General features: G+C 37.4%; 2 protein-coding genes across 2 annotated transcripts in view; one reads left to right on the plus strand and one right to left on the minus strand.

Moving 5' to 3' along the window:
* LOC139724448 (putative pyridoxal-dependent decarboxylase domain-containing protein 2) overlaps positions 1-5,392 on the minus strand; it is a 33,338-nt gene extending 27,946 nt beyond the window's left edge. Inside the window, exons 1-2 of the mRNA XM_071635589.1 lie at positions 5,215-5,392; positions 2,617-2,693 (exon numbers count right to left, since the gene is read on the minus strand). Of these exons, the coding sequence (XP_071491690.1) occupies positions 2,617-2,693; positions 5,215-5,340 (203 nt within the window). The 5' untranslated portion in view covers positions 5,341-5,392. The remainder of the gene's footprint in view (positions 1-2,616; positions 2,694-5,214) is intronic.
* A 1,550-nt stretch (positions 5,393-6,942) lies between these two features.
* On the plus strand, positions 6,943-10,167 carry LOC139724439 (active regulator of SIRT1-like). Its single transcript, XM_071635582.1, has 4 exons — positions 6,943-7,035; positions 7,843-8,037; positions 8,906-9,009; positions 9,756-10,167. The coding sequence occupies exons 1-4, from the start codon at positions 6,984-6,986 to the stop codon at positions 9,891-9,893; spliced, it is 489 nt and encodes a 162-aa protein (XP_071491683.1). The 5' UTR covers positions 6,943-6,983; the 3' UTR covers positions 9,894-10,167.
* Positions 10,168-13,463: the final 3,296 nt, after the last annotated feature.

Below are 13,463 nucleotides of genomic sequence, written 5' to 3' on the forward strand. Positions count from 1 at the left end.
TTTGTATGTGACATATTACCTTCAAATAGATGGGGGGGGGGCTATATTGGATAAAACAGAAAGTCACTTCTGTTAATAACATACTGTGGGCGGGGGATTATTATTCTTGTTAGTTTCTTTTTTTTTTCTTTGGCAGTTCATGAAATTTGCTGGACTCCATTGCTTTCATGAGAGAAAAAATTTAGCTACCAGAATTTACACGTGTAATACCAATAATGCTTCCATTATCAAACAAATTACTTGATAAACACTACATGGTGTCTATAGATGTATGAGATTGTTGCTCATACATACAACTGTATAATGTAGAAATTATGTGTACTTGTATAGCCCTTTGTAAGAAAGAACTTTTTTTTGTGGGGGGGGGGGTGTCTGTTCTTTACTTATTGGTAAAAAAAAAAGGGCCTGTGCTGAGATTGTTAGTACATTTTTGTACTTCCATGCTAAAATAAATCACAGATTGATGCATCATTAAAAAGTATCATGATAAAAGTGTTGAACATCTCAAGGAAATGTTAGATCATGCATGATGTTTGTGAAGCATGTGATGGGTCCTGCACACAATGCACACAATTTTTTTAATACCTGTCCGCTATTGGTTCTGGCAGTTTTCTCCCCGATTTTTTCACAAATGCTCTGAATCTCTCCTCCCTCTCTCTGTCAAGCTGCCTGTGGATTCATTCACAAGGGTGTGACCCAGATAATTGACCCTGACAATGTGATAGATTCACAACTACACACATTGCTAGCAGCGTGCCAAAATAGGATACAGTTCAAACGGATTATAATGGTCATATTATAGATATGAAATGTTTTGTCATGCTTTTGTCATGAATACAAACTTGCTGCATATAGAGGGATGAAACAATCAATGCAAACTATATTACATGACTGATATGTTTGCTTACTCAAATTCCTCACATACAAATTGTACATGTACACTGTATGTATAGTATTATACTAGCAAATACTTGCATCTACTCTAGGAACTTTGGGGGGAAAATAGTTGCAATTTATTCATCACATCACTGACAAGTCCAGGTTCAACCCTATCATTTTGTGGTGTAATGTTGTGTTTGTTTGTTTTTCTAAATCTTTCCCCCTACTGTACCTATTATCACCCTGGCGAATATAAAGTGCATGCATAGAGATACACATTGTACGCATGGGTGGGATAAGATGAACACACAATGAAATAAAATTTCACGAGGATGCAATGACAAATCTTTCAATGTCCTTTTTTTCTGCTTATCTCATGATAAAATTAGACAGAAACTATGCAAATCATGCCATATCACTCTAAGATTCAAGATACAGTAATACTGTGAGTAGCAGACATCTTGACAAAGCAGACATTCCGATATAAAGTACATCCATGTCAGATTCAATTGGAAAATCTCATCTTTATACCTCTCTAGGAAACTCACTGAATCAACCAAATTCATGATGAGACGTACAGGTTTTTCTTGAAAACAATTCAAATATCACATATCGTTTCACTGAAAAAGCCAACACAGGGATGACAAGAATGTCTGTGCTACTCCATGCATGTACTTTCCAATACAGCCATTTATAACGCTTTGATGTACCTAACACAGGTCATGCCAGAATATATGCATGACAGCATTTATGTGAAATATAGAATTAGCTTTCTTTTTTTTTCTTTCATGCTATTGATTTACAGATCAGTTGAATATCCTCTATTTTTCCTCATTAAAAAAAAAAAATGACAGTTGGATTAATTGTTGCATTGATAACTTGTAGCTATGTTGGGCAAGCCTCAAGGCAAATTGTCTGGTTGCAAGTCATAAACAACCTTTGTCATGAAAGTATGCATAAACTTTGAGCATGTTAGTAAACCAGGCCATTACATGCAGCTGAAATTAGCTGATCATTACAACTTGCAAGCAGATGATGAAATGCACTGACCCAAGATTCCATACAAAGCACCTTTTAAATCCCTATGATAATTTAAAACACTTGATAATTTACAGCAGGCACTTAACTTTGACTTTATGATGCATAACTTGCTGATTTCCCCCCCCCCCCAAAAAAAAAAAAATAAATAAATAAAAAATAAAAATAAAAAATCATGCAAATGGATATCCATGTCAATAGAAAAGGATATGAAGGGGTATGAATTATAGGCTGATTTCAACAAAGATTTAATCTTTCTTTTTTTCAGAATGTTGAAATTGCTTCCCATTCAGTACTTAGTCATTGAATTGAAATATCAAAATGAAATCTTAAGTGCAGCAAAACAGTTTCTAAATCTAATGAATGATACTGCCTGGCACCAAATTTTATCTGTGTTTCGGCCAGAAGGAAAAAGAAAAAAAAAGAGGAGAATGAGCCACAAGATTTCTCCAAGATATATTTAGACATGTATGAGTGGAATGCGTTGCTATGGTCTCAGTCATACACTTGATGTGTGATTACAAGACTATAATAACAGCATGCAACAGATAAATCCTGTTCATATTTTTTTAGTTAGTATCATAGACCGAGAGTAAACAAATCCTGCATTCATTTCACATTATTGGTATTAACTAAACATACTGTACACTACCCTTAAGATTGCAACTTCTAGGTATGCAGGGACAAAAATCATCTTACTTGCTAAATGATTCCAGTTGGTCCATAACATCCTTTAATTCCTTGGACATTTCCCTCAGGCTAGGCTCGATCAACAGCTGCCGGGCAAAACAAAAACAAAACAGAACAAAGCTATCAAAACAAAGGATATAATTTTGTTGATACCATACTATTCAAAGACATTTTCACCATGAAATCAAACCCGCTCTATTCATACAATGATTCAATATTTCTATAATTGCAGCTACTCATTGCATCACCTATATACACCGTACCAGACAGTTGCAGGACCTTAGTTTGTTAAAGCTGCTAATTTGTTGCCACCAAGCTACAACTGCCATTCTTCTAGCAATTATTGTTACTGTTTACAATTGTTGTAGAGTACAGTAGAGATCTCTATGCTGTACATGTCCACATGTATCTGCTCCATTTTCATGCCAAATAATAATTTAGAGAATACTTATGAATATTTTATTCATTACTTTGTACTGCAAAGTAACATTTTTACATCAGTTGAAAACTGGTTGAAAATCATTACATGTTGGAACATGTATATGTATCAGTAAATTTACATATTCATAGCCTAGAGTTGGTAAAAATCAATGTGCAATGATTGTTTACAGTAATTGTAGCAAGCTGAAAGAAGTCAGTTATTGAGAAATGTATAATGTGTGAGTGTGTGTCTGTGTGTGATCTTGTGCAATGTTCTCATCCGTCTTTGTACTCACCTTGCCAAATTATTCCAACATTTATTTTTTGCTCCCAGTAACTTGAAAGATTTGTTGCATATAGATAGCTACAAATGTAAGTTCAGTTTCAAATAGTGCAGGCAGCGTACAACGTGATTACTCAAGAAGAGTGAATAATTTGAGCGACAACATGAAAGTCGTTAGCGTCTACAGTACATTGTCATTAGCATCAACTTGGGTTAGGGTGTTCAACAAGGAACTTTGCCAGAGAAACCAGTCCATACTACCATTGAACACACCCAAGTCCTTGCTTGGCTTGGCAGGTCTCAAGGCGATCGAGGCCAAGGTGTTTACTGTAAAAACTAGACAGCTACAAACATACAGTACCAGTAGGTAGCGCTCGTAGGACCTAAAAAAATCCAGTAACAGTGGTTAGGTTCATCAGCTGTTCATGTAACTATGCACAGCCCAGTCGCTGTATAAGCGACAGGAGGGTGTGCTTCGCACAGCGTCTGGTTGGGCTACTGTTGAATGTAGCCTGACCAGACGCCATGCGAAGCACTTGTGTACAGCGACAGGGCTGTGAGCCTGTGTATAAATTTATAGACTTCCCTGACTAAGATAAGCTAAGTATCCTACTGTTCAGGCCGCTAGCACTTTGCTGTATTCTACAATCGTGAAATACGGAGATCTGGTTTTGAGTAAATTTAAATTACCACTGCACTGCCACTGCACTGGCATTTTTTTTTTTTTACTTGGATAGGTATGGAATCAGGGGATCGTGTAACTGCGACCAGCCCCAACACGCAGTGTTGGGGCTGCGCATTGTAGCAGACATGATCATGACAGGCGAAGTGTAGCGCCTAAAAATCAATATGAAATCGCAAAAATTCTGCAATATGAAGACTTACAGGTGAAGATGTAATGTTGAAGACTGACTGCGTTCAACTTTTGGTTCTGGCAATAGTCCCTTTCTGCTCGGTTTGATGAGTTAAATGCGACTCGGTCGAGAGGAACTCGGGAGAACTACATCTTATACGGTCAATGGATTTGAGATTTGTGCGCATGCGCTGGCCGTCAAGTCGTGTAGCTTTGTGGCAAGGCTTTATCATACTGTTGGCAAACCCTCTCGCTGTATATTGCGTTGCTTTCTGGGTGGGTGCGCGCGCGCAGGCCTTGTCAGAAGGCTAAACGCATTGCGACTCCGCCAGCACATGAATATTTACGTGCGCAGTGTACTGCATACTGATTTCGAAAATGGTGAATGGGATGGGGAGCTAGGACTACGGACCCGTATATGGCCGTGAAAAAAACGTTTTTTCAAGATCATTGGACCAGTGTGAACAAGAACAAGGTGAACGAAGGGTATTAATTAGATAAGAATCTTATGTATACTATAAAAGTACGTTTTTTCCTCGTGATATTCGAAACTTACGGAGGTGCGAAAATCTGTGACAGACTGTGTATGTTTTTCAAGCTTACCGATATAGCACTCTATTGACTCAGGACGCTCCCACAGTGTGTAACTGTGTATACGGAGCGTCCCGGGGTTAGGGATCGTGGAGGTGGAGGTCAGCACATTCAAGCTTGTGACCTGCCTCACCATCACTCATCAGTACCACAGGTCATCTTAATAAAGTTAAGTTTCTTAACCCCCCAAATTAAGGGCCCAATTCTGACTGTGCTGAGATCTGAAAGTTTTCAACCTCTAGTTCTACAATTATTTGTAAACTTTACCACCCTAACAGTTAACGTGTAAACAGTTACATCCACCCTATTATTATAAACGTGTACGTGTAGACTGTCACTTGGCAGTGCAGTGTCACTGCGCTGGCTAGCTCCCTTAGCTACACCCTCGCCTCAGAGTCAGAGATGATTGATACTGGTGCTGTTTCTTCATTCCAAATGACTGTTAATTACGAGTTTTCACCTTATTTTGCACTCGATCTTGCGTCTGTCGTCTGTTATCCATCGCCGCGTTGCTTGTTGAGCCTTTGGTTTGCGTGCCCGAAGAAGAAGTGGTAGCTCCTTCGCCCACGGTTACGGACGCCGCCATAGTTCCTCGGAGAAAACTCGCCGGTATCGACAGACTACAGTGTACATGTACCTGCCTGGTAGATGCCTGCCTTCGCCAAGCTGTAGGGTTGTAGCACTGATGGTCAACGGATCCACGCTGGCACTTCACGGTGAGCGAATGAATCACGGTGCCGCAGGACAGCGCGTTACACGTACACACACAGAGAAAGCGGTGCAAACAACATGCTGGAGTCAACTGAAATCAGCGCTCAGGTATCGGGCGTGACTGCTCCCCGAGATGATAGATAATGCGGAGCATGTGCAGTGTGAACGCGTTACACGCGAACGAAAGGGGACATACTCATGGGGATACTAAGTATACAGTATCTCTAGCTCTACGGAACAAAGTCATTTTCGAAGATAGTATACAGATACATTTTGATCGTTTTCTCATTATTCTTAATAGAAGTAATTGAAATAGATTATCGTAAAAGAGAAGACAATTAGGATGGATTTTGCTTGTTTGAAGACTGGGATAAAAGAGCGTTTTCTCCCCGGCCCCCCTGGCTATATGTTCGTTTTTTAGTCCCACTTCCCGAAAAGAAAGAATTAACGAACTTGCTGAATAAAAATCCACTTGAATTGACACAATCCATCTCATCTCATTCACAAATGTTAATACATTTATCTCTGAAAGTGAAATGTGTCCATCACACCTGTCAACATTTTGGTATTCAAGCCCGTTCTTGGCCCAAAGCATAAGGTGGCTATTTTAATATGTATAGTAACTGTCGTAAATACAATAGAATGCAAAATACTTAAAAGGGTCCCCACTTAAACGGCCTATATTTATATGTAATGTTTATTTATTTATTTATTTGTTTATTTATTTATTTATTTATTTACCTATTTATGTATGTTGTATTTATATCTAAGATATTTTTGATAGCGCCTAATACTATTAAAAGTGAAACATCAGACATCCAGGGACAGTCGTGAGGAAGAATGTCGAGTGAGAGCAAGGGTATAGGCCTACATACGAAAAGTAATGTGGGGAGGGGGAAACAACAGAGTAGTTGACTCAGCGTAAAAAAAAAAGTTGTGGCAGAGAAAGGAAAGTCCTGAAAGGGACATTATTACTATTGACCATGCGTGATATTAGATTTGCCCGAAAATATGGATAGCGGTACATACGCACATCGGTATGGAGATGTGAATCACCCTTAGCAGACGGAAAGATAGATTGATAAACGGACAGATTAGCTAAATGATTATTGATGTATAGGTAGGTATTTTTGTTTGTTTGTTTGTTTGTTTGTTTGTTTTTTCCAGTTAGAAGGATCAAGCAATGAGGCATGTTTCCATTGCCACCGGAGAGGAAAGTGACTATCGATTACAGAAGTCTCACAGTCTTTGTAGCGCTTGCTTCAGCGCACCTGATTCGTGGCAAGTATTTAAATCGACATGTTAGTTTTTATAGATTGATATTTTGAGTTATGTGTGTGATAATTTATTCTATTGAAATAACTGATAATATTTATATAATAATTTTTAATATTAATTTGTGAGCAACAAAAGATTAATGAGTGAAAAATTTGGTATTGAATTCCTAGAAATCAACAAATAAATAAGAGCCTGAAATATTCCGGGTATCTCAAAATAAGCACAATTTAGATCCCGAAAATGTCGTCTTCTCTGGTACGAAAAGGACTAGAATTGTTCTCCGATGATGCAGGTGAATGTAGCCTTTTGTCTGTTTTCTATATCGTTTGTGAATGAGGAATAACAGACGATTTAACGTGTATTGACGCAGCGCAGGTTCACCACCACTAATGCGAGGCCACTTTCCTAGTCCCACGCTTTACAAAACGTGTGACAATGTGTGCCGTCTTTATTGTGTGTGTTAACTTGTAGTTTTCTATCACAGCTAGAAACTAACAATGTTAGACCTAACGTTAGGCCTACTATCAATTATGTTGTATGAGTGTAATGTTAGAGCGGGAGGGTTGGATCGTTGAAAAGCATGTCATGGGTCTGATTCTTCCAAGTTTAGCACTTGGTAGACAGAAAAATCCGTCTGTTGGGAGAAGTTTTTTTTTTTAAAAATAATTTCTTTCCTTTGCTTTATGGCAATTTAATACGCCAATTGTATTACCATGAATACAGGTCTGGATTCTGTGAAGCCAACTGCAGTCTCCGCGGAGTATATTCCTGACAAGATACAGACCGATCAGTTTCACGTAGACGTACAGTCAAAGCACTTGGATGCTTTTGAAACTACATAACTGTATTCATTTGTGTGAAAACAATGGACAGAACCTGGAGGGAAGAGATTCCTGACATGACATGCTCTACAAAAGTCCTCATTTCTCTTTGACACCAGTTGAGATGAGAGTACTGTGATCACAGAATTTATTTGATATCTTAAATATTAAAAAGGATCTTGGAATTGTATGTCAATTATTGTTATGATCATGTTCAATGTCTATTTTAACATTGTGCAAAATATTTTAATTTGTTTTCTTGTTTTCTCTTCTGACAGTATTCAATTGTTCAGGGGGAAGCACAGGCTCCAAGAAGAACAAAAAGAAGGGAGGACCATCATCAGTGAGAAGAGAAGATTTAATGAAATGCATCAGTACAAACAAAAAGGGAGTCAAAAAACAACTGAAAAGACTGACACACAAGCAAATTCAAGGCCCCACAGCGAAAGAGGGCAAGATGAAATCTTCAATAGGTAAGACAAGCACTGAAGAATGCGCTTTGACTCAAGTGAAACTTGACTCATAAAATTTTTTTTTCCTTGATTTGTTCATGCTAAATATGTACAGTGTACATTGTATAAGTATGTGTATCGAAATGGATGTTTAGGCGTATCTCTGTTGCATGTTGCTGTTGAACAAACTGATATTGTCTATTACATTGTATACATTTTCATGTGAGTTTAAATGATTGGACATTCAATGGAAATACACTGCACTAATGTAATACCGCACTAATGTAATACAAAACAATGAAATAAATGAAATGAATCCATGCTATGATAGGTCTGTGTTGACTTGTGTGTCATCATATTCTGATTTTGGATTATTTCTGTTTTGCTAGCCATTGTTCAGTTTAGAGAGGGGAGCCTTACGGTACACAACAAGCTAGTACTCATAATCCAGCTGCAATCACTGGACTGACTGCAGCCATCTAAACTGTGTTGCTTTCATGAATCAAGACTTTTGGAGGCTTGGAATGAGGCAATTTTCATCTTATATAGCTTTGACTTGTGTGGAGTGTACTGTAATTTGTTCACTCATGATATAAAACTGGAACTCTAAAATGAAAAACTTTTTAGGCATAGAGAAAGAATATTTGCCTGTTCATGAATATGTCCTGCACAAGGCAGAGTTGATGTGCTGAACTTAAAACATTTCTCTTTAATGGAATTTGCAGTGTTGTAGTTAAATGTTTTTGAACACATCTGATAATGTGTTGTAAGCTTCTTATACAGTATTATCTTTAAATCTCTATTTTTTTCATTTAAATGTTTTGATGTTGTGATCAATGTACATTCACTGTAATGGATGTGTATTTCTGGATATGTTTCATATTCTAAGATGCTTTCCTGAAGTCAAAGCCAGCGGACAGTACAGAAACAAATGTTCAACTGCTGCTAAGTCTCAGCAAAGGGCATTCATCAACATCCAAGAGTTATACCAAGGTCTGTATGCGACATTCTTGTCAGACAAATTGTACTTTCAGACAAATTTGTAAAGAAATGAAGGAGAAAATTGAGGTGATTTGAGAAGGTTGGGGCCCAATAAGTTTCCTCATTGTTCATAATACCTTATTTTAGTGGTGCAGAGAAATGGCATATATGGACATTAGATGATTATACACATGGACTATAAGTGTTGTGGAGTGATGGTAAAGTTTTGCCCTCCCCCCTTTTTTTTTTTGGAGGGGGAGGTATGATACATGTAAGCTTCAATTAAATGTCATAATACATATACTTCTGTATGTACATGTAATATCTTATTCAACAATGAGAAACAAAGTTTGAATTGATAACATGCATTTGAAACATATAAGGGCATAACAGGGGATATTTTTGTATGTCTATACGTGTATTTGGGGTTTGCAAATGTCGTCAACTAATTCAGAGAAAATATAATCAAAATGTGAAACAGCCAGTGCTATTGTCTGTGTCCTATTGTCACATAGTTAATTAGTAAAAATTGTGGTAAAGCACCCAAAATTCAGTACTGAGTAGCTTCAATTAGATTGAATGCTTACTAGATGAAACGCCTAGTACTTACTGAAACAAACAAACTGAAAAAAAAAGATAGTGGAGAGCTGTTCTTGGCCAACACTTCAATACTATTTTTCATTTTCTACTTCTAGTCTCTTCATATTAGCAGATTGCGTAGCACTGGTGAGATTCCATGTATTTTATGTCCATTGCAGATTCTGGAACATTCAAGAAGGAAATCGGGCAGACAGGACCAGACTGAGGAGTCAGCTAAGGAGAGCGGTTTTACAGAGGAGGACTTTGCACTCTTTGAGAAGGAATATGTACCAAAAAAGAGTAATTCCATTTTATGACACCCCCAGGGATGACACCCAAGTGGTGAAAAACTTTACAATGGGACTCTTCTAGACACTGTTGATGATCTGTACCACAACCAAGGGCCTTTGCACAGTGCTGCAGTGACGTCTGGATCCTTTCATATTTTTAAAAAATATTTGTTTTATTTAGAATGCAATTCTATTTCAAGTGCAAAGCAGCTGTAGCTGAGTTTTATCGAAATTGGACCCAAATTTAAGTCATAGGACATTAAAATTTCTCATGTTTTCATGAAAGAGTGATATGGGTAGCAACCAGGAACATATAAATATCATGTAAAGGTATTTGTACTGTATACGCCATATTATTTAGCAAGTCTAATTTCTTGCAAATTGGGACTACATGTACTTCCAAACCATTTTGTGAGTGGTTGAATTCGTGATCGTGGAGTACAGGAATGGACTGAGAATTTTAAACGGCACATCACGTTCATGTCAGGATCAGAGTTGATGTTTTTGCATGTTTTAGAATTCATGAATAGCATCTCATTTGTGAAGTTTGCGACAATAAAAACTGCGAAATATACATGTATGGCGTATACAGTAATTGGTCTATGTGGTCTATGACCACACAAGTCTTCCATTTATCTCCATGCATATATTTCCATAATATTCCCTTTGCTCAACATGAAATTAAAAAAAATACTTGTATCTGTCACGTCAAATTTTTTTTTTATGTTGCTGACAACCGAGCTCTTTAAAGGGAAAAGGATGGGAGTTGCTGCATCTTGATTACCACCCAAAACCAGGTTTTAAGGGTGTTTTTTTTTCACACAAATCAATGGGAATGGAGAATTGTGTGTTGACAATATTCAACTAGCTCACAACTGCTATGGCAGTTAAGGACTGAGGTAGCAAATCCTATGGTAAAAGAGTTACTTGTCAGCCTTAAGACAGCAAATTCACTCATGAAAACTACAAATAATGATGGGGGGGGGGGAATTGCAAAAATTTGCCGCATTTCTTATTTTTGGGCTGTACGCGTGTCATGTAAAATGTTCAAAACTTTCTACTTGAAAATTTCTGCTTTTACAGTACTGTATCATGAATGTGAAACCTAAACTTCCATGACTGTCTCATTTTATGTCCAATTTTGAGGACTTTGTTGAGGAACTGCAGTTTAAATATAATGTCCTAGTAATTGTACCAATTGGCAGTCCTGAAAACAAGTGTGTGGCAGGGTGAAAAGTTGATTTTCCAAATTTGATATGACGTACAATCGATTCTTCATTTATTAAATGTGCTGGGCATAGAGAAAAAGACTTCAACTTTGGCTAAAATTTTGCTTGTATGATGTACTTAAGACACTATACAATGTATGTGTATATGGCTCTTAACTTGTTTTTGACTCATGCAGAGTTTACTATATATTCTCTTGTTTTATTCAGAGTCACACATGCAGCCAGGTATTTGGAAAATGAGCATCATGTTACATGAGAGGATACTCTTGTCTTTGTGGAATTCTTATTTTGCACTACATAAAGTTCGAATGTACTTCATATTTATGAATTAAAAAAAAACAACAAACATCCAGTTTGTACATGTCACTGCATGTGGTGGAGTAATGTAAGTACACTGTACATGTACATTGTGCATGTATTTCCTGTTGTTTTAAGAAAGTCATATTTTCACACAGAAACCGGGAAAATATAATGTAGGATTTCATGTTGATTATGAAGTACTGTAAAGATAGATATTTTCGTGCAAGTAATTTTTCGCGCTTTGCCTGGCAAGATGAATTCCACATGTTTTTAATTCCATGGACACAGGATATAACTACTGGAACATATGGCATGCAAATATATTTGCATGCTTTTATTTTCGCTTTACTTTCTGGTTGCGTGAAAATTTCCACACCAAGAAAATTTCCATTATTATATCACTTGTTGAAATTATGTCATTTATGCTCAAAAGGTGGAAAGAAGATTATGGTAAAGACCCTTTCCCCTGTCAATCAAATACCGCTACAGTGTACACTCTTATACTGTATCTTCTTTATGTTTTGTGTGTTTTTGATGTGTGTGCATGTGTCTGTCTGTCTGTCAATCTGTGTCTGTGTCTGTGTGTGTGTGTGTACATTCATAGCCTCATTTTAGATTTCAGGAATAGAGTGTATACCACACTGTTTTGCAGGAGTAAAGTTCATGTGAATCAGTTTATACACAAAAACATTTTCCATCAAATATGCTTACTATCTACATCTACTTGAATAAGCTTGTAAAATTCTCACTTCATGTAGTTTTTCTATTTTTCCAATAACAAATTAATTGTACCTCTGACCCTTTCATTTTCTACCCACTACCTCCCTCTCTCTCTCTCTCTCTCTCTCTCTCTCTGTATATCTTTTTTTTTTAATAACTGCTCTTCATATTTTCAGTGCCAGTTAGAATTATGACCAGAAATGTTCCAATAGCTAAAAAGCCATGCAGACTAGGTACCTATATATTGTGTATGTGCTCTTTTCACAATCAAATGGGAATAATGAATCCAAAGAGTTTCAATAAAATTGTTGCACAAGGTGAACAGTGATAAGCATTTGTCAACACTTAGGTAAAGATATTCACACAACTGTAGGCCTGTATTAATGATTCAAGAGAAAACATGACATGTCTTGTACTTTATTCAATCATAGGTCTTAAATGCAAAGTTCTGATCAGAGAGTGCTGCCTTCACTAATGCACCACTTTTCAGTGGAAAATTGTCGTTCTGGTGTCAAATTTATGGTTCCATCACTGAACTTACAAACAGGCTCACTGCTAAGAGTTGCCTTCAAACTTGCACACACACAAGTGTTTCTGTGACATAACCATACATAAAAAAAAAAACCAAATGCAAGCCTTCTCTTTATTTTGATTAGTACACTTTGTACAATTTTGATAGTTCTTACACTGTGGATCACTTCAAAGTATTATTTGATGGAAATCACAATATGTAATATTTGTGTGAAATGTAAATATGAGTGACAAAGCAAGCTGTCTAAAATGTACCACATACAGTATGTGATATTATATCTCAATTCACATGATAACAGAGAAGAAAATTTGCCACCTGGTATCACTGGGCATCTGAACAAGACACAGTGGGCCTAGCATTCAACCGAGTATTGCAAGTTCACCTTGCATGCATTCTTGCAAATTTTTACCAAAGAAGAACATAGCAAACATAGGGGGGGGGGGGGGGCGCTTTGAGAGCTGGGGGGATGGTGTCCATTTGTGTATTCTATCATACTTGCAATAATACCTGCAAAGTTTGGGGAAATTTGACTGTGTTTTAAAGGAGATATAAATGTGAAATTTGCCCCAAGCTACCCCCCGACCCCCCCCCCCCCCCGACCCCAAGGGGCACCCCTAGATCGACCATGGACAAACTAGTCACAAATGTACTAACTCATAGCACTAACTTTGCTCCATCACATCTAGTTTTAGAGAAGATTTTTAAAGATTCCTCAACTTCTTGAGGACAGGCTGAGTTTGCCACAACACGCATCTCCCATAGACACCTGTCCGAGTATACTTGGGACACTCGTCTTCAACATGTCAATTTTAGAGG

This window comes from Diadema antillarum, unplaced genomic scaffold, assembly GCF_040938485.1.
Source record: "Diadema antillarum isolate AM-2024a unplaced genomic scaffold, OU_Dant_1.0 scf00000214, whole genome shotgun sequence".
NCBI classification, from domain to species: Eukaryota; Metazoa; Echinodermata; class Echinoidea; order Diadematoida; family Diadematidae; genus Diadema; species Diadema antillarum.

What these genes read in the sequence shown, in the direction of transcription:
- LOC139724439 (XM_071635582.1), top strand. Translation starts at nt 6,984, where the DNA reads ATGTCGTCTTCTCTGGTACGAAAAGGACTAGAATTGTTCTCCGATGAT. An exon ending in ATTGTTCTCCGATGATGCAG is followed by an intron (nt 7,036 to 7,842) that starts GTGAATGTAGCC and finishes CTCTTCTGACAG; the next exon opens with TATTCAATTGTTCAGGGGGA. An exon ending in CATCCAAGAGTTATACCAAG is followed by an intron (nt 9,010 to 9,755) that starts GTCTGTATGCGA and finishes TGTCCATTGCAG; the next exon opens with ATTCTGGAACATTCAAGAAG.